A 27,630-nucleotide genomic window follows, 5' to 3' on the forward strand; every position below is an offset into this window, starting at 1 on the left:
TTTTAATTCATTCTGCAGCCAACATAACATAATAAATAATTAATAAACAGCTCACTAATACTCCTTCAATCATTTGGGCTTGCTATTCATCACTAATATTTTGCTGAAAAAATAATACATCAGTATTACATTCCTTTTCTCATGTTCAGGGGACGTGCCAGAGAATTGAGAGTAATCAGTTAGGAATAGAGAGTTAAGCATCCTGAGGTTCAGGGAAACATGCCACGTCCAAGCAGCGTAACTAGGCTCTTTATGCATTGTGTATGGAGGGTTAGTAAAGCTTGCAGAGAAAGGTTTAAGATTTTTTTTAGTAGAACATCTCATTGAGCTGGGGGAAGAAAATACACATGCAAAACTGTCTGGGTATAACCCTTTAAAAAAATTTGAAATAGAAGAGTTCAGCTGGTAAAAATTAGATTCTACATGAGCCGGCACAGTGATTTGGGAATCAGATATATTGCCCTGCAGAAAATCATATGGAAAGGAATGTATCTGAAGTGTACCTTCCTCTGGGAGTCACACCTCCAGTGTAACAGGAGAGCCTGTCCTCCAGTTTGAATTGCCATGTGCTTTCTTAGGGAGTTAAGTACATACTTCAGTCAGTCCTTTCTCACATATTAGTTAACAGGGAGTCTGGTGGTGTTTCCTCTGTCCAGTTTCATCCTATGTTCTCACATCTAGCCTGTGGGTGGAGCAGGTTCAAGGCTCTTTACAAGCCAGTATTTAATTGTACGTACAAAGGCAACGCAAACAGCTTCCTCATGAGAGACTGAGACAGAACTGCCCAGAAAAGCCCAGAACCCACTGACTGGAGGGAAGACGACGGGAGCTTGAACTGAAATCTCTACTGCAAATCTGTTAAAAGAGGAGGTTTAACCTATGTTTGCAATATCACAGGAAGATGTTCTACCAGGGAAATACCAGTTGATGCTTTGTGCTCTCCAAGCTCCCAGTGGCATGTCCTGAGAACACCTATCAGATCATGCACTGTTGGTAAAGGGATTTTTGAACTCTATTTGAGCTAAAGGGGCTGACTAACAGCTGTGCTGAGATATGAATGTTTTGTCTATGCTGACTAAAATAACTTCAGGCACTTAGGAGGATGGTGACAACTGAGTGAGGGCTTTGAGATGATACATTACAGGTGTGAGTACTTTTGGATGGAGCTTCAAGTCATCTGCCTAAGCTGATTCAGAAAATCAGAGGCAGAGTTGTCAATTAGACCCAAACATCCTAAATCTCTCCTTGGAATCTTAACCTCAGTATGCCCCAAGCCCTAAATAAAGTTAATAGATGCTCTTGTAAGTTCTACAGGATTTTGTACTAAAAGTAAGAAATAAGTACTTTTCATACAGTGCAGCCTGAAACACTAAGTTCAAATCTGCCAGTCTTGCTTACTGTGAAAAGCAGCTTTAACAGTAGCTTTAGCAGGTGTGCAAGCTCACTGGATCAACTCTTTGGTTAACATGTTTTTTCAATGCATTGTGTTCATCATCAGAGTATTTCAAAATCAGAATCATGGATGAGCAGTAATGCTTTTCAACTTGTTCATTCTCTCATACCTTTTCATACCTTGTGAATGTAGTGATAGCTGTTCAGCCCAAGGAGTTCTGCTGTGCTCCTCATGGCTATGATATAAAGGTCTTAATCCAAAATAAACAAAACAAGGCTAGAGCTCAAGCTCCTCTTGCACATAAGAAGGTATAGAGTATAGATCTCTGCAATGTGAACTGTGACTGCTGTCTACCCTGAGCATGAGGGTAAGATGAATGCTGCTTAAAAACAGCCACAAGGCTGTGGTATTTCCCGGCTAATATAGTACACTTGTTACCTAACTACCAGGATAAACAATCAGGGCCACATCAGCACTTTATTGAGAGAGAGTCATAAATATGTTTATCACATAAAATATTTACTTCTTGCATTGTCAAAGCACATGTTTTTTTCATGCTACTCCCCATTTTCAGACTGGACTTGGCAAAACTCAAAGTCTGTTCACATTCAGAGCTTGCACTGGGAAAAGATGGGGGAAAGAGGAGGACTAAGTGGGTATGCAAAACTAGTAGAGCTCTTAGTATGTTCATCTCACTCTTTAAACTAAAACCACACCAGAACCTAAAATGGAAAAATGCCTCTCTTTATCTGCTATTCCTTGTTCCTGTTTTATCTTCATTTTGAGGGAGGGAGGAAGAAACAGTAAATTCTTTTCATTCCTTTGTTTCTTCCTTTGTGTTTTTCGCTTATAAAGCACACAAGCTGGAAATCATCACTGTTCTTCTTTGGGAAAAATATCATTAATTGCACTATGAAAACATGTTTGCTAAAGAAGCAGTCGAAAAACAAAAAATCCACACAGATGTGAGCTTCAAATATATAAAAATAATAATAATAAAAAAGGCTGTAACTATCTCTAGGTACAGTTTGAAATCTTTTCCAAAACATGCTTATAGTATTTTATTCTTCATGGAGTTGGATTTCACATTCAGTCATCTTCATGTTCTTGCTTCTGCTGCATCTCTGAGTTGTTTAGAATCATAATTCATTAGCCTCTGATAGATTAAGAGTTGTGCTTTTTTAGCTTTCGTGTGGATACTTTTGTTCTATGTTTCACAAATGCAGAACTTTGAACTATTGATTTTTTCGGAGCAGGAAAGCAGATAGTGAGTCTGACACCATGTGCACCATTAAACATGATGTAAAATGAAATTGGATCGAAATCCTTCATAGATTGAAAAGATTCTTTTTTATTCTCTACACACATAAAATAAATTAAAATAATAGTATGAAACTTGCAATATTTTCTCTTTACAAGTAGTGTTTATTCCTCAAAGCAGTTTCTTAGCTTTCTGTGAGTTTAGCATTCTCAGTGCAGAGGAAACTCCTTTGCATCTGCTCTAGTGTCAAGCTGAAATGTATTTGTCCATATAATCAGTGTGTGCTTTGAGGCAGTTGTCTTTGTAGAGGGTCATCTACTGGGATTTTCAAAAGATCTTTAGCAGATAGTAAAGATACTGTGTAGATACGATGTTCTTCCATCACTGGTTAAAGCATGTGGCATTATTCCCCTACAATTTTTCTACACAGAAATTTGTGATTCAGAGAGAAAACTCCTGCAATTGGTGGTATACTTGTATTCTTAAGACAAAATCATGAGAATTCTAGGAACAAGACTAGCACTAATAAGAACCTGAAAGCAATTTAGGCTGATGGCTGCACTTTGTCCAAACTTCAAGCTGTTCTCCGATGTCCTCACCATGCCTTGACAATATGGCCAGTATCTCCACTTTTCATATCATTCCCAGTTTCCTACGGATGTCTGTGCACTGCATGTTCCAACCCTTTGAGTGCCCAGACTCCATGTCTAAAGTGTTTTTATGGCGTCTTCCAGATCTTTGTGGAAATGAGCATCTCATAGTCTTTTAATGTGTTTTTTGTGACAGTGCCTTTGGGGTCATTGGCGAACTATTATCCCATTTTTGCAGATGGAACACATTAGATTCCTTACAAAACACACTGGTGGCAGTTTATTTCCTTTAAAACATAGCTGCAAAGACACATTGCTCCATCAGTTCAACCCATTAATCCTATATTTTCTGTTTAATGGATTTGTGAGTCCTTTGATGCGGGCAGTGTCTTCATTTATGTCTTAGACAGTGCTCAATGAATAATAATAGTTATTGTTTCCCAGCCAAAAGCAATGAAGAACTGAAATCTCTTGGGAGACTTCCTCTCTCCTTCTGAGAGCTTTCTAGACCTATTTTGTACACCTAAGAGTTCCATCTAGTTAATGTGGGTGTTGAACTGAACCAGCCTGAACTCTGAATCTTTGGAGGTTCATCTATCACTGAATAATGGAGCCGGACAAAGGGAGACGGTTGAATATAAGTCAATATGCCAACTGTTCATTTATTGCTGCCATATTGATAAAGTTGATAGAGTGGAACTAATCCATCTGCTCACAATTTATTCCCTAGCAGTAAGATACAATTTCACTATTTCATGAGCTCACTCTTTGACTAATTTTATTAGAATTCATTCCATAGCATCATTTTAAATCACATTTCATCCAGTTTTAGTTATGTGTAAAATAATAGAAAAAGAGGGACTAAAGAGAGATTAAAGGATTTCATTAGAAACTCAGGACAGCTTAAATAAAAGCAGATCAAATAGAGTTAAGGCAGTGAGCATACAAAGGCCAGCAGGAAAGCATTCAAAAATTACGTCTTCACATGAAGCTTTGTTCTGTCATGTCGAAAATGTAAACAGTCAAAAGAAATAAGGCAGCCCTGGCAGCAGCATAAGATGATGCAGGGCTGCCTGCCTTAGGGGAGGTGGCTGGGTGACCTGCCAGGCTGATGGGCAACCCTGGCCAGAGGGTCTGACTCCAGGGTCAGAGCTCGATGGATGGAGAAGTCTCCTCCCTTCTTTGCCAAGAACTAGTGAATGACATTTATCTCATCCACTAGTCCCCAGACATGTGTGGGCTCTGGATGTTAAAAAGATGCAGATTTAGGCTACATGTTGGTTGTGTGCAATACTAAAATAAATTCCTGTAAATAAATGTATCTTGTTGTTTAGTTTAAAACATTCTGATATGCTGATCCCTTATTAGACTGGTAGGGGTAGTCTTCAGTGATTTGAGCTGGGTGCAATTTCAGTACCTAAGAAAACATTACCTGTTAACATCATTCCCACTGTTCACTAGGAGTTTTGATACAAATGCAAGAAGGACTTTTACTGAGAAAGCTGAGTGTGGAATATAGATACAGGCACCCTGTGTGGGAGTTTCTGAAGCATTCAATTCATTCATTTAAGTCTACTTGCTCTGAAAATTATAGTTCTAGCAACAGCTTTGAATGAACAGAGTTGTGTTATTCCAAAACAATTCTGAAAATCCTTCTTATTTTAAAATGTGTTTTTGAGATGGTTAAAGTAGCTTTATTTTTGTTATGTGTTTGTTATGTGTTTTGTTACTGCTGGAGCACTGACTGTTCAAACAAACAAAGATAAACAATTTGTCCTTACTTGATATGGATTGTCCCAGGAAAGTCATGGGCTTCTTCCGTTCTCTCCTTTTAACTGCTTCCTGCTTGATGGTAGCTTATGGGGTTAATCTGTAGGCAATTACTCTAGTTTCAGAGTAATCATTCCTTCATTATGGTGGACATGGTAAAAAAGTACAATAACAATTAAAACTCCATTAATAGTTAAGTTAGATCTCCTAATCTAAAGTCTAACTGCAACTACAATGGTGTTGTCTATACAACATTGATTCCATGGTATTAGCTGCACGAATGTGGATCATCTTTATAGTGCTTTGATTCTCTCTCTCTCTCTCTCTCTCTCTTACACACATCTATATGATTTTAAAACTGGTATGGCTTTTTTTAGTATTTATGTACATCTGTGTGAAACTTTGCATGTATAGATATATATATGCACATGCAGAAACATAAGTATACAACTGAGAGAAGATAAAGTGCAGTTATTGAAAGCTGAGCTAAACAAACAAAATTCTTATTAAATCAAGCACTTAGATTATAAATAAATGAAATAACATATGCATTGCTGTGTCCAAATTAATAATTTGAGAAAAATATAAATTAGCAGGCTCTAAGATCTGTGTGACTTCTTAAAGACAAAAACTTTTTAAAGAATCAAGTTGACTGTAGTGTCATCATAGCAAAAACAATCCTCATTTCACATAGTAACTGGACTCCAGAAGTGTTCACCCTCTGAGTATCAACTGATGTTGACTGAAAGCTACCTAGATGTAAGAGTAAAGCTTGATTGCCCTTTTGTTTGCTAGTGTCCAGAAAACTTTTTGTAAAGATGAAAGTTTACTAGTAAAATGCCAAACCAGACTTAATGAGGAGTCTATTCTAACTCTGCACTGAGATACACAATGAAGGGGAATTTTTCTTTTGATTCTAGTCCAGACATTTTAAGGGCCTTTTAATGACTGTCTTCTAAAAATGAAAGGGGGAACAGACACAGAGCAAGAGTTATCACTTAAGTTTACATGTCTGGCTCTCGTCTTTGCCATGAGTCATCATTTGTAAACATGCTTGAGATCACAAAATGTTGAATCTTTGGGCAAGGCAAGAAGGATGTCATGTCACTGCAGCACCTGAAGAAAACTTAAAAAAATCTGCAGGCAGTTAGAAAAACCCTTAATGTGCCCTACATTGGTGGAGCTGTGTTAAATCTGTAGCTGCCACGCGTTCTAGCAAATATGTCCATGATAAGAATGGATTGGTCTCCCACAAAAGTAAAGATGAAACAAATGAGGCTTGCTCAGTGATTCACTGAACATCTCCCATGATGTTTCAGGTGTGAGTTACTAAACAGAAGCAGCATCCTCAAAAATGTTTTATTTGCATACTTTGACGATACAACATAATAAAAGGTAATGGTTACATAGTTTGCATATTGATTGTGATTAATAACAAACCAGCCACATGAAAATTTGTTAATTATATTCTCTAAGGAATGCAATTAAAATAAACTTCTGTTTGTTTAAGCACGTACCCTGAGCAGAGGTATGAACAAGAAAATCCCTGTTAAATTATTTTATGGCACTGTATTGAGAGCAATGGCAGCACATTCAGGAATTTCAGACTTTCTTGTGAAGTCCTGTGCAAATTGTTTTACTGCAAGGTAGGAGCTTTCTGATGTTACTGTTAGTTGAAGTAATACTGTCAAATAGCTGTACAGTGTGTCCAGACCCAGAGGCTCCAAGATAACATCACAGTTTAACACTAGAATATACTGTGACATTCATTTTTTCATAACAGCTTTCCCTATTTACAGAGTATTAAACAGAGAACAGGCCAACTGTGTGAAAGAACCCATCTCTCAGATTTCCTGTGCACAAAATCTACTTTAACCTTTCAAAGTCAATGGGAAGATTTTTTTTTTTACTTTTTTGGGTTTTTTTCCCCACTATGGAATTCAATGAGATCAGAATAATTGTGAGACAATTATTTCACTTACTTTTTCAATTGCATAATCAAAGATCCACCAGTATTGACTACATTCCAGGATGGTTTCATATCTCATCTATATCAGTGGCACATCCTATTAAATCTGAAATTTAACCTTGACAATATTAGGACATAGCTGTTACTTGCTCATTGGCCCAGTTTAGGCCTAGCATCCTAGATGTAGCAAAATTTCTTGGAAGCAGTGAATGATACTACATGGCAGTTGCCATAGTCATTTTCATATCATTTTAGAAAATAAATACAGAAATCAGCACACTGCAGTGGAGAAAAGACCAATTAAATCCTTTTATTTTATTAATTTATTTTGAGAAATTGCAGTTTATTATTCTTTTTGGTTTCAAGAATACTCCTTCTTGAAATGAATACATTCCACTAACAGTGTGTTTCCATATGTGTAGTTTGCTTGTGACAAATTAGCATACATGATTCTTCAAAAGGCCAATTTTGAATTATTGAAGATGACCATGGCTAATATTCCATTTAGCCAGAAATGGCCACAACTGCATTTTTCATACAGTATTTTAAAATAAATGCACATTATGTATGGATTGCCATGGTTAAATTTTCGTAATGCTTTCTCCTTTGTCATAAAATTATCTTTTTCAGTATTTTAAGTCCTAGTTTTATAGCCTCTACGTTTGGGTGAAAAAACCCTCACTGTGTTTTGGTGAGTTTGTCGCAATACAGTAATGAGGGTGAGACAATGAAATAAGAGATAGTACACACTATTTCTTATGTTAACACTGGCCCCAGAATGCTCCTACCTTCTAATGAAGCAACTGGCAACAGCACCACTTTGGGCTATGCAGTATGGAGGATGAGTACTTTTTATAAAGAATTTTGAAGAGAAATTCCTCTGAGCTCATGCAAATACCTTCCTCAGAATTGTTTTAAACTCTTATTACAGTTGAGGGAGAAAGACATTTTAGGATGTGATCAATTTTATCCTGAAGTACACCTAAAACAGATTAAAAATGTTGCCTAGGATTGCTATTTCTCTGCAGAAATGAGAAAGGAAAATTAGAATGAGCAACTCATGTAGTAATTTATACTGTAGGTGTCTAAAATTAGTGAAATATTTGCCCAATGTCACAAATGCTGTGATGTCATATATACCATGTCAATGGATGCTTGAACATTTTAACTGTATGGCACAAAGTAATGGGCACTGATACAGTGTGTTACTTCAAAGGTAAAAACACACACATGCTAAAACTCATGGTAAGGAATCACTGTATCTGGATATTTTGTCAGAAATTTGTGGGATCTGGCAGCACCTTTGGCCTTACACATAGAAGAATGTTCCAGTTTTCTAAAAGCCAAGAACACTTTTCATTTGCACATTTTCACAAAGTTTTTAGGCAAATTTTTTAGGCATCTGGCCTTAATGAATTCTCAAATACATTTCTTCTAATACTTATAAAATGTATCAGAAAGGATCAAAATGTGAGAAACTCAGCACCTTATGAGGTGTGTTTAGGGTATATGCCATTGCATTACCAGTCTCTAGTTCTTTACAGTGTTCTATTGATTTAATAACTGGTCCATATTTCTGTATCCAAGTATAAACATAGATAAAATATTTCTGTGTTAATTGTGAGTCTTAGTGAACACTTATTTAAACAGAACATGAAAAAGATCAGATTTTTAATGAAGAAAATTAATTAGAAGGTGAATGTTTTTAACCATTAATGTATCAATTATTTATGTGATCCTTATGGTAGTGTCTGAGGTTTAGTATGAATTACATCTCACATGAAGACCCACAAGAAGATTATATTTCTAGCTATATTAAATCCTTTAAGTTAGTACCCCCTAATAAGTTTTTGAAGTCACTCTGCTAGCTCAAACATTTTCCCTTTGGCATTTTTCTTTCTCTTTTCCTCTATGCACCTGTATCTCCTGAAGCTAACTTGTGATATTTCAGGACAAAAATATACTCCATATGGCTGCAGGTATGCATGCGAAATTGCTAAGGGAAAATAGGTAGAGATTGTGCAATAAGTAGAGACAACATGGAATTAAATGAATGTAACGTTTGTTTGCCTTAATAAGTTACATCTTTAGAAAATGTGGTATCTTTTACATTTACGGTGGATTTGGATTATTTATTACAAAACTGTTGTATGAATGAAAAAATATTCTAAATTTCATATTAAAAATATATCTTGAAGATCAAGGGCAAATGAATTGCAGAACCAAGCCCCAATCAACTTTTTTCCTCTGTAAAAGTCCTTGAAGAGGGTTTCGAGGTCATATGGATGGGTGCAGTGCTGTCATTTTCACAGATTTCATTTTAATTCAGGACTGTGGTTCTCGAATTCATCCAGAGGAGTCTTGTGGCTTGCAGCCTCTGTCTCATGAATACCTCTCAGCAATTTCACAGACGGTGTTTAAGACCTGTGAAGCTGGAGACACAAAAGGTTTGTACTTAATCCTCTTTCTTCTGAAAATTAACTTGTTAACCTCATCAGAGTAAAACAAGAAACATTATCTCTTTTCTACAGACATGCTCTAAGCTATGCACGATAGGTTTAACAAATATAATAGTTACATATATAATAGTTACAGATTTTAAAAATTGGATTAACTAGTTTATTTGACAATTTTTTGTTTAATGAATTTCCAATCAGTGATCCACCACTGTCATTGCCACATAACCTTGAAAATGCATTGAAATATTTCCATCAAAACAATTTAAAATAAAAATTATTCAAAATGGAAAGGATATCTACTCAAAATATAAATTAGCTTCAGGAAAAGAATACATCAGCTTGATCCATTTGAATTTTATACTTTCGTTTTCATACTGGAAACACAAAAAACAATTAGCAATCTCAAACAGCAAAATATGTGTTTTTTCAAAGTTTTGTGATACCTTAAAAACATTATACAATAACTAATACAATCAAAACATCACTTTGGTTTAATGAGAACCCAAAGGACAACAGAACAGCAGACAGATATTCATCTTTAGCTCACAGATGCATGAAGACTTACGCAAGTGTCCTTTAATAAATCTGAGTCATCCACAAGACTACTCAGATATGCAGTCTTATTGAGAGATTAAGTTCTTGCTGGATTAGACAATAAGTAATTTTGTTCAATTCTTTATTAGACAAATGAAAAATAACCCAATGGTCCTGTATCTCTACTAACGCAACTGTATTTTTTATCTTGCCACAGAAAGGAGCAGCTTCTCACAGCAGTAAATTTGCACAAACTCATGGAATAATCAGTTGAAAATAAAAGGGATGTGGGAACTGCCTGAATGCATCACTTTGTGTGAAACATAGAGGCATATAATACTTTTTTGTTATATGAAGGGAACAGACAGAGAAGACACTGTTATACCTGGCAGCATATTTTAGTCACACAGCCAATTGTGAGTCACAAAGACAAACAACTTATTCTATGCTACTAGATCAGGACATAAGGTTCCTGACTAGAAAGTCCAAACCAAATTGACTGACTCGTCCTTCTGGGGCAGACAATCTGCTTCTCCTGATAACGTAACATGCTTCTTTTGAATACTGCATCTAAAGAAGTGAAGCTGAATATAAAATATCTTTTACAGCCTTACTTCAAATAGTGCACACACTTAAAGTGGAAACAAACTTCAGGAGATGCAGTCTTAAAGGACAAGTGTATTAAACAGAATAATTTCTGCTTATAAGGCAAAGATTGCTGGCAGGAAAGCCAAGCAATGTCCAGTATCCTGTCAGAAGAAAACTCAAAACTGCTAGAGAATTAAGTCAGCAACATACACTGTTCTTAAGCCAGGGAATAGCTTAGTTGTATGAGGATACTGAAGTACTATCACAGCTGGATGTATCTATGCTGGCAAAAGCTTGTATTTGTGCAGACATCAGCCAAGGCTGAGGCAGAACAGCAGAGGCAGAGATGAAACCTCAGTTTTCAGATGGTAAAAGTCAGAAGTCTTCTTTGCAGTTCTGTATGACCAGGATCTCATGTCTCATTTCTAGTCCTTTGGTGCCTCTCTGTTCAGTATTGCTGTATTATCAATAATAGAGAAGTCAGGAAGCACTATCCATGTGTTTGGCTCCTCAGAGGGAGAGAGGCTTGATAAAGACCATGAGAACCCCAAGTTGTGCTAAATTCCTGCAGGTGCAGGGCTACTGCAGTCTGTGGAAATTTGGTATGCACACAATTACAGCATCTGTGGGTAAGAGATGGCTGCCTCACTTCTGATGTTCTGCCTCGCTGCTATGACATGTGTCCTTTAGTTGTATCCAGCTTTCCACATTTTCCACAACTGTATTCAGATTAAAACAATTCTGTACAAACTCTCTCTTTGCATCCAGTAGCTATCTGAATTTAGGTCCAGCACAGATATAAGTTGATGATCAACTAAATTAGCGTCTTCTTTGATTACAAAGTGTGAATTTCAGCTTGGACATGAGTTTGTAGGCCTAATGTCATTTATTCTGTTGCCTAAAAATTGTGTCCCTTTAGATAGCTATTATATACTTATTTATATAATTTGTTTTCTATATTTATTATATATTATTATGTATTAATATAATTTAAATGTTATTGTTAAATGCAGCTAAAGGCAAAAGAAATTAACCTCTTACTTTCAGGCTTTCATAAAACTTTTTTTTGATGAGTTTTTAATTTGAGGATAAACTTAAACCAATAGGAGCTTTCTCTTTCTTGCTGTCAGTGAATTGGAGGTAAACTTTGCTTCTCCTAGAGAGCTGCTGCTAACTCAGTTAGCTACAGAACTAGAAAATGCAGGCTGATTGAAATGGTGCTGAAGGCTACAGTGTGTGCTGCTACCTTATATAAATAGGGAGAAAAACCTCAACTTATAATTGCAATTAAAAATAGGCTTGATTTCCAAACTAATACTGATTTTTTGCAATTTTTCACTGTTAGTTGTCTTTTTTTATATATGAGTTTTGTTTAACATAATGTTTTTGCTTTAAAATAATCTTATTTTTTAAGGTAAGGGATGCATTGAATAACTTTTGTGAATTTACAATATGAAAAGTTAATAATTTGATTTAAGCATGCATAAAATTACACACATAATGTAAGAAAAAATTATATAAGGATAAAAACTACAACAATTATACTAACATTAAATGTCAGTGCTACCTATAAATGTGAGTTTATCTCTATATATTCTTGTTCTATCATTTTTTTACATTTGCCACTAATGTTTAGCATATGCCAAAAATGGATCTACTTTTTCTTAATATACCTAGAGAGCTATTGAATATAGATTAAACACACTATTTCAAAAAAGTTTTTCAAAAGGTACTTACCACTTTCAGTTGCCAAAGTTTAAATTTTTATGGTTCAGATGTTTCAGCTCCACAATATTTATTTTATACAGTTCATCTAGTTTATTACCTAGAACCAGATCAGCTCATAAATGTATGGGATGTTAAGAAGAAAATAGCATAAAATGAAGGATCTCATGTGTTGTAGGCATTGCCAGAATTTTTTGTTTGGTTTGAAAGAGAAATTATGATGTCAGGAAAAGCCTGCCCAGTTGTCATATGTTTTTTGAATGCAGTGGTAGTCCAGGTCCAGACCTCAAACCAACTGACCTTTCTGTCCCTTGTCAAAAACCCTTCCCCTGTTACTCAAAAGGCACAAAGCAATAAAAAGTGTTTTCATGGCACCTACTGCAGTGTTATCTGAGACCTTGTACTTTTCAGTGTCTTCATATGACTGGAAGGTGTCCCTGTCCATCGCAGGGAGGTTGGAACTAGATCTTTAGGGTCCCTTCCATCCCAAACATTCTATGATTCTATGAAGCTGGGAATGACCCTTTAGCCATGGGTTGCAAATGGGGTGCAGAGAGAGCGAAGGACAAAATCCACAAGTAGCAATAGAAATCTTGGAGGAACAAAGCACGACTGGCCCCAGTGGTAGCCAGGAAGCCTCAGCCAGGAGAGAGGGACCTCAGAGCCAAGGGAGGCCCAGTGAGAGGAAGGGATTCACAACAGCCAGCACTGGAGGCTGCAGGAAAGAAGAATCATCTAAATTCAGCCCTTAGTTTCCCACAGAGCAGGATATTCAATTTAAAGTGCACTCCATGCTCCTGGTTATCCACTTTGTATGTTTAGATAAAGATTCACTTTAACCCCTAGATAAAACTACATAGAGTCTTGCCCAGGGACCAAAATTTGGATCTCTCTTTTCCCAAATAAATGACCAGGTTAAAATCATACTATTTTTCCATCCTAATTAATTTTGAACTTTAAAGCAGTCCTCAGCTGAGGAGAAGAGTGGGACAAGTTGTCCTTACGGGCAAACAACTAGATGATTAGGGCATGGTTGACTCAAGTTTGGGACTCCTCTGGTCAATGAGTACTGAGCAGCTCCATCTCCCCGCCTGCACCCCAGCACCATGGGCATGAGCATCCCTCCTTCCTCTCCTTACACTCGGCTGAACGAGGCTGTGTGCCCAGCAGCAGCCTTCAGAAGAAACCCATGGGAGCCAGAGGAGCTGGGTTATCCTCACTGATCCACAGTGTGGTAAAGCCAATGTCCAGACTTTTGTTTAGGTGCAGTCTGCTGTCACTTACTCCACACCATCTGCAGGTATAGCTGAGGTTGGAGTGAGCATGTTCTTCATGGGGCAGAGCTAGCAGCAGCTGTGCAGGGTACACAGCACCTGGAGCTGTGTGGTCCTACCACCCTGGGACATATTCTGCCCTTTGAAATACCAGTGCAGGCTCCCATACAAGCAAGTCTTGATGGTTATAGTTAGAAAGGCCTTTTTTTATCTGCTAAGATAACTCACCCTGCTACTTACCAAAATATACTTCCTCGGGACTTTTGCTCAGTGCAAGCGCAGGCTGCCTCCCTAGAAATTCCCATGCTCCTGAGGTAGCAGCAGTCTCTTACAAGGCTGCTGGGACCTTGCAGGGTTGCTTCACTCAGCCTCCCACTCCGTCCCTGTCCTGGCAACTTGATAAGCAGCAGCCTTGGTGTTTTGCTGTGGCTTTTTGTGCTGCAGGAATCTGTAACACATAGTGAAGCACAGCTGGCTAGTGGCTGAGCTTCTTCCTGGTAGTAATGGCTGTCACAAACTTTAAGGCCAGATCAACTCCGCAAACATTTGCTTTTGGATCTTCTTTGCTGGGCTGCAATGAGAAATCCGACTGTGCCAGCAAGGCCTGATAGCTTTGAGATCTCTGTGTTTTTTCTAGTATAACACCTTTAATCAGAAGCAAAAGCAGGTTTTGCTGGAAGAGCTACTGGGAGATATCAGGACAGTGTGTACTCGTATGGGTGAGAAAAGTGTTTCTTGTGTTGACAAAAAAGCAACTTGAAAGTTTTCTGTTGTCATTAAGAATAATGTCCTAAATACCTCTAACTTCTAGTAAGATTTTGGAAATAAATAGAGAACCAAAGTAACAAAACAATTCACCTGTAGGTAAGAGATAGCTAAAATCCACTGATTTTTTTGCAATCCCACTTTATGTTGCTAATCTGTAAAGTAATTTTTGAAAATAGGGATCGGTCTCTAATAAATCACAGAGTTTATTCATCTCACCTTACTTTCACCTTCTGAAATGCACATGTGTAGTCTGGGATGGTTCTCTGAACTCTCACAGATTAAAAAAATTAATGTTTCTGAGGGAAAGTCATCCTCTCTCATTGTACATTTATCTGCATAATCTTATATGAATTTTTCTATCAAGGGGCTCTCAAAATCTAGCTTTGATCAACATCAGCCTCCCAAATTTTGGATGTTTAGTGATAGATAAGAATGAATCTTTTATTTAGACATTTCTGAATGTTTGTTTTGTCTTCCCATTCAGCCTCCTCACCCCCTTTCCCTTTCTTGTGTACCTTCTGTGTAGAAAGGTGGGAGTTGGTCTCTTCTCCCACGTATCAAGTGATAGGAAGAGAGGAAATGGCCTCAAGCTGCACCAGGGGAGGTTTAGGCTAGATATTAGGAAAAACCTCTTTACTGAAAGAATGGTCAAGCATTGGAAGAGGCTGCTCACGGAAGTGGTGGAGTAACCATCCCTGGAGGAGTTCATTAAACTTGTAGATGTGTCACTTCAGGACATGGTTTAGTTGGTGGGCTGACATTTGGTCTTGATGATCTTAGAGGTCTTTCCCAACCTTAGCGATTCTAGGATTCTATGACAAGCTGCTACAGGAAAGGCAACATGAACTGAGAAATGAGCCCACATACAACTGTCAAATCTGAGCATTCATAGCACTGTCACGGAGAATAAAACCTCCCATCCTTGCCAAATGAAAAAGGTGTAACACAGAGGTAGGAAATAGTCTCCTCAAAGGTTTGGAGGGCACTTAATTTAGGGAAAACCCTCATGACAAAATACTCAAAAATATCTTGCTTCCTGTATAATAAGACTACTCACAAAAATACAGAGAAGATGCTGACAACCCCTTGCTGTTTTCCAGGGCAGTGGATTGTCCCTTGCCTCAGCTGCTCTGACAACAGGACCTGCGACTGGAGAGCAATAACGTGGCAGCCCCACGGCTGCCGATACTCTGCGCTGGCCAAGCCTGAGCTCCAGCGCTGCGTGGAGGGCAGAAGGGTATGGAACAGATATATTTAATTTATTTTTATTCACCCGGATATTTAGTGTTTAAAAAAAATTTATAATTGATATGTAAGAAAAATCTGTTTTTATTATAACCAGAAAAAGATTCTGATGGAAAGTCCACAGGGATGAAAGCCAGCCCTAATCCATTGTTTAGCCTCCTATGCAGACACAGTTGTTTGCTGCCATTTTGCATAGAGTTTAGGTCACATCAGTGGAGTTTCAAGTCCTGTGGTGTACATGACTACCAGCTAGAGTATGTAAGGACTGTAAATGGAGGATGGATTTGCATTGCTGTCACTGTTTGTTTCACACTTCACATGCAAGGTGGGTTTCTTCTGCTGCATACCTACTGCATGGCATTGCTTGTGCACACTAATCTTACCAAGTCTTCTTGCGCATTCTTTTATTGTAGTGAAGCTTCTAAGGTGATTGCTTGGAAATAGAAGGTCTCCTTAATAAGCATGCTATGACTGTAAAACTGTTGAGAGAGCTCTGATCTGAGGCTAAGGTACCTTACTGAGGATACAAGTATCCAGAAAGTAAGTAATTAATTATTATAAAGATTTTTATAGTGTATTATCTAGATAACAAAATAGTAACTAAAAGTGGCATTTTGAGCATATCTATACAGACAAATACAAAACTGATAGTCTTTCATTTCATTCTTCTATTCTGATTGTTTCTTGTCCTGCACAAACTCCTTCACTGCCATTTGGCTTTATATCTGCCTGTGGTTTTCTCCATTAATATAAAGCCGTGGATTTCTCCTAACAGATTTTTCTATAAAAACAATGGTTTATATGACAGAGGAGAGATTGGTTTGCTCCTTGTGTACAAAACAAGCACTTCTGGATTGACCACATAAAAAAAAATATAGAAGAATTTGTTATCTTTTTATGGTCTTTAATTTCCATAGACTGCTTTCCATTGGCTGCTTCAATAAGCATACACGCTTTGGTCAGACAGTTGAAGGACAGCAGGATACGTATTTCTATAGCATCAATAGGTCAAATCACATCACACCTTCCATCAAAACACTAACAACCCTCTATGACTGAACTTCTCTTCTGAATACCCTTCATAAAAAGTTCAGAGTCTTGCAAGATTTGACTAGGAATTGAAGGTAAAGCAAGTAGTGGCATTTATGATTCACTAGCCTGAAGTCTGTGAATTTTGTCCTGGAAATAATAATAATTCTGATCTGCTGACTTGACTTCTTATTGTTAGAACATCATAATAAGACATTTTAAACAACATAAGTGTCTGTGATTATGTCTTTACTTTTAAATAGGAGGTGTTAATTGCTATGCTGTTGCCAAATTCCAACTCTTGACAACTGAAAGCCCTTTTTTTATACCCCTCTATTAAAAAAAAAAAAAAAAAAAAAAAAGCCTTCAAGCCTTCATGTCTTCCTACTTCTAATGAGCACCAAGGGGAACATGCCACAAGTAAAGCACTGCTGTGCTACCTCCCGGTCTGGGTGTGCTGCAGCAGCTGATGAAATTAGTCAAATGCTCTTTTTGGCTGAAATGCAGCACATGTAAGATCACCTGTAGATTTAAATGCAATCTTTCTGAGATTGCATTTCTGAGATGCAACATTCAGCTACATCTCTTGCTCATTCATTTATTTTATGCATTTTTTCATGTTTCTAACATATGTTTATGGTCACCCAAACAGAGCACTTCTTTCCTATCTACATCACTGATAAGCCTTCTAATTTGTTTTCTAACGCCAGACTGCCTTCATGTCTTATATTAAAACAGATTTGTTTTTCAGAGGTCACCTCTAAAATTATAAAATTATAATCTCCTTTCTCTTAACAGAAATTCATTTCCCTGGCTATGAGTTCCAATTTATTTCACATCATCATTAACTGCCATTTTAATTTGTGTGCATATAAAACTGTGTGTGAGCTAAGTTGTTTCTGTTCCATAAAAACCTAAGACCACCTGTAGTGAAACAATAACATTCAGATTGGTGGAGACATGAGAAAGGGTATACATCCACAAAAAACAGTTTATCAGGCCTTATTTTGCTTTATGATGTGTTAGCAGGACTAGCCAGTCATGTGTTTATATTTCAGACAGAGTAAACAGGAGAATTTTGAAGTGTTGAGGCTAATGTGAGTCTGACTGAGTATATTTTTGTTCAGTCCGCTTTTAATATCTGCCATCCTTTTTCTCCTCCTTTTTAAACTCTAAGGATAAAGAGACTCAGGCTGTGCTGTTCTTAGGGAACTCCACATGTATGCCCTAATTGGATTAAAGAAATAGGCAATCATAATAAAAATATTATATCTGTATTATGTCATTCAACAAAATCCTCTGTAACTGTTCTTAATGAGTTTTTGCAGTAAGACTTACACAATTTATTAAGACATTATTCTTCAATTTTTTTGTATAAGAACTTCTAAAAATAGATGGAGGACAAGGAGTTCTAACAAGTAATTATCCAATTAGCAGCATATGGAAAGCTGGCTTCAATAGCAGGGAGTATATGTATTTTGTTTATTGTTGAGAAATACTACTCAGAGTTTAGTATTATAATAAAGTACCATTGAGTCATGTGTAATTAAGAACAGGAAATACGAAAAGACAATATTTGCTGAAGTACTTAAAATTCAGCTGTTAAAACACGAATTTTAACTTACAATTTCTAATATTTTGGAGTTAAGTAGTGCTCTAGACTTAGAGGTGTTTAAATTTCCTAAGTGTGGTTAATTTATAATGATAGGTCTGGTTAAGAAGTGAATTCCACTATACTTACACAATCTTTAAAAGATTAAAGTAAGCTATAATGGGATTTTTCACAGAAAACAGTTGCAACAGAAGACACTAAAAACATTTGTCTGCATGAAAGTGTTATTCTTTGTCTGGTAAAATTAGAGTCTTATGTATGTCTGATCCTTTAGTCATCCTGCAGACAAATTCCCCCATTGACCTGAACTGTATGTGAGTAAGCCTTGTGCCAGACTGTAAGGAGAGTGAGATGCAACACATTCTGCACACCTGAGCCATCATTGTACTCATTATTGTCACAGAGCTAAACAGAGAATCATCTCCAGAGCCCCTGATTCAAACCATATTAGATACTACATGGCACATAAAACTCTAGTAAATTCATGCAACAATCCAGAAATAAATGTAGCCATAGCTATTACACATTCAATTACATTGAATAATTATTCTAATTCATTTAAGCTCTTGTTTTAGTTGAAGGAGGTAAGTTTTCTTCCTGAGGCTGTACACCAGACCTTTAGGTCTTCCAAACATTTTCTGTAAATGAAGCTGACTTGCAAAAGGTGGATGCTTTGAAAGATGCTTTCTGATGGTATACGTACCACAACAAAATGTGCTTAACCAGCTCTGCACAAAGGCAATTTGAAAAGCTACTTTGCAGATAGGTTTCCCTACAAATGTCATCTTCTTCTATCTAGGATTTTTTTAGGGAGGAGAAGAAGAAGAAGAAGTGGGTGCATTGGAAAGGGTGTGGTTAGTCGGTCAAGAGAGGTTCTCCTCCCCCTCTATTCTGCATTGGTGAGGCCGCATCTGGAGTATTGTGTCCAGTTCTGGGCCCCTCAGTTCAAGAAGGACAGGCAACTGCTTGAAAGAGTCCAGTGCAGAGCCACAAAGATGATTAAGGGAGTGGAACATCTCCCTTATGAGGAAAGGCTGAGGGAGCTGGGTCTCTTTAGCTTGGAGAAGAGGAGACTGAAGGGTGACCTGATCAATGTTTACAAATATGTAAGGGGTGAGTGTCAGGGAGATGGAGTTAGGCTTTTCTCAGTGTTGACCAGTGATAGGACAAGGGGTAACGGGATCAAATTGGAGCATAGGAGGTTCAAGGTGAATATTCGAAAAAATTTTTTTACTGTGAGGGTGACAGAGCACTGGAACAGGCTGCCCAGAGAGGCTGTGGAGTTTCCTTTGCTGGAGACATTCAAAACCCGCCTGGACACGTTCCTCTGTGATGTGCTCTAGATGACCCTGCTCTGGCAGGGAGGTTGGACTAGATGATCTTTCGAGGTCCCTTCCAACCCCTATGATTCTATGATTCTATGATTTTTCCAGGCCTTACACATGTCTCAAAGCACGATTGGACCAATAGTTAGAAACAGGTTGGATGCTGACAGGTCTTAATGAATGGATGCTCTCTGTGTGCAGATTTGCTGGTGATGTGCTATACATCCACCAGCCTGGGATACAGTGGATTGCAGGGAATGCACAGACATCTTCCTAACTCAGATAATTTCTGCACTGATGGGTGAGCATGCCCTTCAAAATTCCAGCACGTGCAGACTCCAGAGTGTGACTCCTGACACCCTCCTGAAGCAACCACAGACAGACTTCAGACCTCTCTGTCAGGGAGGGACAGGCAGGGACCACCGGTTTCACACACTGCAGTCCTAGTTTTAGTGTCATAACTTTCAACAATGCTGTCATTTCCCTGTGAAAGAAGTAGCTGGAGTTAACCAGATTTGCATGATTCTAGTGATACCGTCCTGGCATGGCTCATACCTACTTGAACAGTCAGAGACTTCTTGACTGAATGCTAATATAGTTGCTATAACTGACTGACATCTTTGAGGATAACTTGCATTTTTAACCTGGCTTTCTGTACAACCACAAGTCCACTTTGGCTCATTTCTCTCTTCCCCACTTACATCAAGTCAAAACTATTCTCTTAGCAGACGTGTTTCTGAGAATTCAGGTTAATTTCCATGGTGAAACAACCTGTACTTCTCAGGAGTGTGATGTTGTCATCTGTCTCAGTCCTGACTCATCCTGCTCAGACATGTCTTCTCCTGAGAATAAGCACACATTCCCAGATGGACACCCAGACACTCAATTAGCTGTCTGATCTGATCTAATCTATTTCCTGACTTCCTGCTTTACCTCTTCACACAAACTCACCTAAGAAAGGTTTGTCAAGCACTGGAACAGGCTGCCCAGGCCAGTGGTGGAGTCACATGGTCAAGCAGTGGATTTGGTAGAGTTAGGTTAATGGGTTGGACTTGGTGATTTTAAAGGTCTTTTCCAACCTTAATGATTCTATGATTCTAAGAGTTCAAATGGAGAGGATCTAAGACTCAGAGCTCACTCCTTAAGAGATGGGCTGTGTGCAGTCTTATCATCCTTGTGATAATATTTGCAGTAGTATGTCTAGGCCGTAACAATTCTCTATTTCATCCAGTGATACTGACTGCTCTAAAGGAATCTACTCTGATTCCTGTTACTTCCTTCGTGTTCTCAGAACATCAGGACAACAACCTGATATTGTCAAAGGGTTCTCAGCATCATTTGCTGGTCCAGAGAAGGGCCACCAAGATGATCAAAGGGCTGGAACAGTTCTGCTACAAAGACAGGCTGAGAGAGTTGGGGCTATTGAACCTGGAGAAGAGAAGGCTCCAGGGAAACCTTATAGCAACCTTCCAGTACTTGAAGGGGCCACAGGAAAGGTGGGAAGAGGCTTTTCACCAGAGAGGGCAGTGATAGGACAAGGGGTAAGAGTTTTAAACTGAGGGAGGGGAAATTTAGGTTAGAGGTCAGGAAGCAATTCTTTATCATGAGGGTAGTAAGGCAATGGAATAGGTTGCCTAGGGAGGTTGTTGATGCTCCCTCCCTGGGGAGGTGTTTAAAGCCAGGTTGGATGAGGCTTTGTGCAACCTGGTCTAGGAGGTGATCCTGCTCATGGCAAGAGGTTGGAACTTGATGATCTTTAAGGTCCCTTCCAACCTTAACCATTCTATGATTCTGCGATCATGGTATTTATGGACTTGAACTGTGACTTAAAGACATCATTGGAACTGTCCTGCCTCTTCTGGTACTGTTTTTTTAAATGATTGCACAGAGTGCCCTCCCACCTGCAGACCTGTCCAGCTGAGTACCCCATGGCAGACTGGAAAACCCACTCATGGATATATTGCTTATCTGCATGTGTAGGTGTAGAAACTGTAGAGCCATAGAATGCTGAAGTATTTAATAGTGTAAATTGGAGGAGAGGGAGCAAAAAAATGGGAAAGGGGCAAATGAGTTGATCTCTGTCATTGATGCTCTGCAATGTTTGGGGCTTTGGAACTGTTTAGAATGACACTTCACACTTAAATTGCTGGAGAATACAAAGTGTTGGCAAAACACAACATCTGTGTATTATGTTCAGTAGCTTTGCACATAGTTCTCTCTTTTTTTTTCCATTAAGGGTGTTCTGCTAAATGAATTCAGTGACAGATGAGATTAGGCAAACTACAGTTATAAGGAGAAAATATCTATCAGAATCTTAGCCATAGCAGGATGAAAAGTGAAATAAAAATACCTCATCCATTGTATCGGTGCAATTTATAGCTAAATAAGCTCCTTTGTAATTAGAAATCCCCATGGGCAGTGATAAAAAAAATGGTAACAAATGTTATTAGAAGCAGAAGAAAAACAATTTAGTGTGTTCTACCAGCTGCTCTATGTGTGTAACCTGGTAGAGCCTGTTTGTTACTCTGCTAATGATGTTCTGTGTTTTTATAGAAATGTTCTCACCCACATTGCAAGTTAATGATATCCTTGCCTGGTAATATCTGAGAACTGCTTTTTAAATAGATATACATCTAGATACCACAGTGATGGACTTATGAAATGGAGATTAAAGAGACATGGATATACACAGACTGAAGAGATTAAGAGATTTTGCAAGTTAAAAGAATTGTTTGAAACCTCAAGTTAACCTACTTTTGAACTAGGACATACTGTAAGCATGGAGTGTCTTCCACATAATTGTGTGCATGTTTATGTCTATCAGAGAGGGAAAGAGAGCATCCAACCAGTCCTTCCATGGCTCCAAGTTTCCTTGACTTCTGTGAGTCACGTTAAAAGGTTTTATTTTGACAAAATGTGAAAATCTGGAAATCCCCTTGCGTGTGAGAGAAGTGCTTATGCAGTCCAGCCATGAACAGCAGCTGTTTAAGAATTTACTCTATGAAGCAGTTTTGAGAGGTCCAGGAGAGGAGGTAAAAAAAGCCTCTATATGTTCAGTGCTTCTTTTAATTTGTTTGCTACCATATATAATCTATCAAGGGCTTCCCTGCAGCACACAATGGATAAGGCATGGGAAGCTCAAGTCATTGTCATGCCCATTCTTAGCCCTGCCACCAAATCAGGGTATGTTAATCTGAAGCTGCTTCTGTTCTGTAGGAACCATCACTGGTACACTGCTGTGGCTTATTTTTACTCACCATAGTTTCATAGTGGGAACTGGATTCAGTTCCTGAAACTGTGACATTCCTGAACAGAATAGATAAATGGAGATGTATTTGATGAGAGAAGCCCAAGATGCTTTTACTATGTAAAATCTTTAAGAGAAACTTTGGAAATGTATTCTTAAACATTTAAACTTGTGCATTCTAAATTTTATTTGTTTAACCAAATATTCAAGGTGGATATAGAAAAGTATCAAACCCCAAAGGAAATAAAAAAAAAAAACACAAAACAAAAACCAAACAAACAACTAAAACCCAACTTACAAAGTGTCAACTACCCTGAGTGCCAGAGGAAGTAGGAGAAGTTGCATTTTGATGTGCAGAGAACAGGGCTGTGACTGTGTTATGGCTCTGTGGGGTTTCGAACTCCCAGTTTTACATTTGTGCTCCTCTGTGTGGATTTCTGGCTGAGGTGACAGTGGTATTAACTGATTACCCACACAGTTTCATTGGAAAACCACAGTGAACCTGGGTTTTCTTCCCCCTTGGACTCCTGTCATTGTTTACATGTTCTCTTCAGCAGGAGGAAATGTTAGCCCCATTCACTAAAAATAGGACAATTACATAAAAAAAAACCCCGAAAACATACAGAGGTGTTTTAATTGTTAGGGTAGTCTACAAAACAAGTAGTGCAAGCCTAAATTTGACTTCTTTCATTTGCAAGTTCAAAGTAACTCAGAGAAGACTGCTGGTACTTGAAGTACTTCCATCATCCTGATGGCACTTCTAACTCCCTTCAGGCCACAGTGCTTCCCAGTGATCATCTCACACATGACAGAACTCTATTCATATTATCCACCACAAAAATCACCTCCTTTTTTATCCCCCTCTGAAATGGCAGAAAGACCATCTCTCTACAAATAAGGCAACAGCTGTGTTCATGGATGTGTGTGCTATTTCAGTGTAAATTCTAATTAATCACATTTATGGAAGACATACTTTAACAAAGATGTGCTGAGTAGGAACAAACCACATGAAAAACTGGACCAACAAAAGCAGGAAGCTGCAAGTAATAGCAAGACTCTATACTAGCAATTAGAAGTAAATATAAACTTAAGCAAAAGAAATTATCAACAAGGATGAAAAATGCAGTACTAACTGTGCAGCCATAGCTATCTATAACCCGTACTTTTTGTCTTTGAAACACATAATAGAGCTTTTTATTAGCCAGATCACACAGATTTTGCTTAAGAAGAACTCTAGTATGGAGATGTCAGGGCTGCAGAAAGGGCAGCTCACAGAGATATTTCATGTACATTATGAGAAGGGTTTAAAAACCTGCAGACCAGCTGCATTCTTTCCTTAGTTTTTGGGTTTTGAAGTGAACAACTTCTAAGTCATATCTTTTTTTCCATCCAAAGATTCTTTTTATAGGTGACTCCACAAACAGAGGGATGATGTACTATCTAATAGAAAGAGTGAATAAGACTCTTCAGGAATGGCAAAAGACTCACGACGTGAAGTGTTATCATAACATCAATGAAGGGAAAACATTTATCAGTTACTCCTACTATCCCCAGTTTTGGATGAATGCAAGCCAGAGACCAACTTTTGAAAAAGCACTAGAACAACTGCTGCACAGGTACCATACAAACTGTTGCTGTCTTGTTTGTCTTCTTGTTCCATTTGCAAATGTGTTTAATGTATTTTACAATTAAAGTCAGTAAACAAATAAATACAACATGTGCAGCCCATATTGTGTGGTTGAAAAACAGTAGAAAATTACATCAGGCCTCTGATGCCAGATAGAGTTCATTGAAATGTGATGCAAAGCAGTTAAAATGTTTGCCATCTGTTTTAAGGCAACATTTGTTGTTTTTCCTTCCTGGGTTTCAGATCACGTCCCCTGGAGAACACAGACCAGACCGTATTAATTGTAGGTGGTGTTCAGTGGCTTAATTCTAATCACCTGCAAATTATCCAAAAGGTGTTGAACAGGTAATGTTATGTGCTTGCTGTTATTTCAAGTTTTGATATGATAAAATATGAGAAGCAACTAAACCAGAAATTAAATACAAACATTTAATTTGTTTTCTCATGGGTGTGCACTTCACTGACTTTAAAAAAATAAAAAAGAAGAGTATTTTGATGTGTCTGTTAAGTAGAATGCATCATTTTTTTATTTCCCAAACAGGGAAAATCTATCAAATATCCTGGTAATTATAAAATCCATAGGAATGGGTTTTCACCTCCCAGTGGATGGAATACATTCTCTATCACAGGTAAGCTACAATATATTTAGAGTGCATTTTCATAGAATCATAGAATGCTTTGGGTTAGAAGGGACCTGAAAGATCATTTAGTTCCACCTGCCCTGCCATGGGCAGGGACAACTTCACTAGACCAGGTTGTTCAAAGCCCCATCCAACCTGGCCTTGAACACTTCCAGGGAAGGGGCATCCACAGTTTCCCTGGCAACCTGTTCCAGTGTCAATTTTCACAGAAGACATCTCATTTCAGCAATAATTTAGCTGCCTGGTCAAAATATGTTACAACCTCTGCTGAGCAAGCTTTAAGAGGGAAGTAATAATGTTTGTATTTGCTCATGCACTTGCTGATCTGGATTCAACTGATTCTACTTATTTTGTGGATTTTGTGGACTTTGCCACAATCCAAGAGCCTTTCTAGGTGGCACTGTCAGCCACCCCACAACCAGAAGAACCTTCAATATTAATCCTGCTGAAAAAGTTGAGAAACAGAGCTGGAGATAGGCAGATTGCTCCTCTGTACCACATCAAGCATAGGCACCCTCCTCAGGCTTCCTCCATGATTACTGCTGGATCAGATTCACTGGTGTGACTGCATTACACGGCTCTCCATGAATCTAACCTATCAAGCCACAACATGACAGAGCAGCTGGGATGTACCCATGAATCTAGCCTGTTATTTGTATGTTGGTCAGATGTTACCGTCTGTTTAAATCATGTCCAAGACCTTCAGACTACAGATGGGTTCATGTCACTGTGCTTTGTAACTCATTCAATTCAATATTCTTATTTACAATTTGGAGGGTGATTCTCTGTGGAGCACATAAAATACCTGGATGAGCTGGGGCTGGGAAGTGCTGGAGGACAGAGCAGATGCCTACCAGCATGGCATGTAATGCTCCAGCCACTCACAAGTGTTGAAAAGAGAAAATTATTAGCTTTCATAGTTTATGTGCAGCACTCTTGTCACAATGGGGACAGGTGGCCACATCTTTCTGCAACCATAACACTACACACGTAACACCATAACACATTCTCGTATTCAGCGACTTACTGGTACTCTCACTCTGCTACAGAGACTGCCCTGTCAAATTTCACCCATTCTTTCTCTCTAAATTAGTACTATCTGCCTTGTCTCTACTGAATGTCTTCTTACTGGTTCCAACCATTTCCTTAATTTATCCAGATGACCAAATTAGGATACATTAGGAAAATGAACATGAAGAAACATTGTCATAACTGCTGCCATAGCTTTCAGGGGAGTTCGGTCCTAGGAGGAAGAAGCAGAACTTTGAAGGTGTGTGAGGCAAAGACAGGAGGAGAATTAAAGGCTTCCCAAGACTGCCTTTTTCAGTTTCTCATCCTCTAATTTATATAAATCCAAAAATCAACTACAGTGCATAATGGACATTCTTTTCTCTTTCGATATTGAAATCATATGCCAAGTTACCCATTTGGTTTGGGTGCTCTGGACTTCTGGATTTCCCCAGCTACTCTCAAAGCCCTTCTGTCTTCAGTGGCAAATCCACTGCCTTGCCAAATTTATGGCTAACCTTTTTTCTATTTCTGGCCTTCCTGCAGTATCTTAAGAAATAATACCCTGTTCTTCAGAGAAACCATTTCTAAGATACTCATGACCTTATAATCCTCTTAAGAAACAGTCCCAGTGGCTTTTACTGAAAGCTGAATTTTTCTTTTAAAGGAACAATTTCACCATTCATTACAGACAATTTTATAATAGGATTTTTTTCTGAATTGCACCTCATATTCCCTAAGTATATATTAAAACCAATCACCAATAACTCTATTTTAAACTACACCAAATTCTTTCTATGGGAGAAACTACACAGCTATTGAAAAGTAATTATAGTTACTGCTAACTTGATTTTTAGTTTAGATCTCATTGAAATTAACTTGATTTTTTGTTTAATTAAAGGGGTTTTTTCAGATTTTTCTCTCTTTTGTGCTGCAAAACATATTCTAAGGGATTTCTGCAAAAATCTAGAACAATCTTGGAGTAATAGCTACTTTCAGGAGTGAATTTATAGTAATTAATTTCTGAAGTATAGTATAACTGCTTTATGCAAAATGCATTTTTGGGATTCATTTCAGTGACAGAATGAAATAACCTTTAAACAGTCCTTCTGTCAAGATCTTGCAATATTTTATCTGTAATACAGGCAGAAGTGCAAAACTTGTGGAATGAAAACTTGGTCATTCTGGATACAGCAAAAAAATTTGGCTACGAAGTTGTTGACACCTTTGTCATCACCATGGGACGTTACAAAGAATTCCTGCAAGGGAAGTGTGGCTGCCATTTCCATGAGGTAATAATGTATGCTCTTATCATTTCCAGGGATTTAAGAGAGATTTTAACTGTCAGGTGCTTAGAAGCAAAAAGGTGTGCAACAAGGCTGGGTTGCATGACTCAACGTTAAGCCTGAAAAAAAACAATGGCGATAGCAGTTGGTACGGCAGCACTTGTCCTCACTGCTCAGGGTGTCACACCACCCAGGACAGGCTGAACTGCTGTAGTGGGGATTCCTTGAAATAAAAACAAGCATGCTTTTCTGCAAAGATAATCAGTACAAAAGGTTTTT

General features: G+C 38.1%; 1 protein-coding gene across 5 annotated transcripts in view; it reads left to right on the top strand.

The window, feature by feature from the left end:
- The window catches only part of CPED1 (cadherin like and PC-esterase domain containing 1), a 142,672-nt gene that overhangs the window by 106,646 nt on the left and 8,396 nt on the right, over positions 1-27,630 (top strand). For all 5 annotated transcript variants that reach the window (XM_051632171.1, XM_051632162.1, XM_051632180.1 and 2 more), the window contains 6 exons: positions 9,313-9,430; positions 15,432-15,568; positions 24,185-24,405; positions 24,660-24,761; positions 24,958-25,045; positions 27,211-27,357. In XM_051632171.1, the coding sequence (XP_051488131.1) occupies positions 9,313-9,430; positions 15,432-15,568; positions 24,185-24,405; positions 24,660-24,761; positions 24,958-25,045; positions 27,211-27,357 (813 nt within the window). The remainder of the gene's footprint in view (positions 1-9,312; positions 9,431-15,431; positions 15,569-24,184; positions 24,406-24,659; positions 24,762-24,957; positions 25,046-27,210; positions 27,358-27,630) is intronic.

This window comes from Apus apus, chromosome 1, assembly GCF_020740795.1.
Source record: "Apus apus isolate bApuApu2 chromosome 1, bApuApu2.pri.cur, whole genome shotgun sequence".
NCBI classification, from domain to species: domain Eukaryota; kingdom Metazoa; phylum Chordata; class Aves; order Apodiformes; family Apodidae; genus Apus; species Apus apus.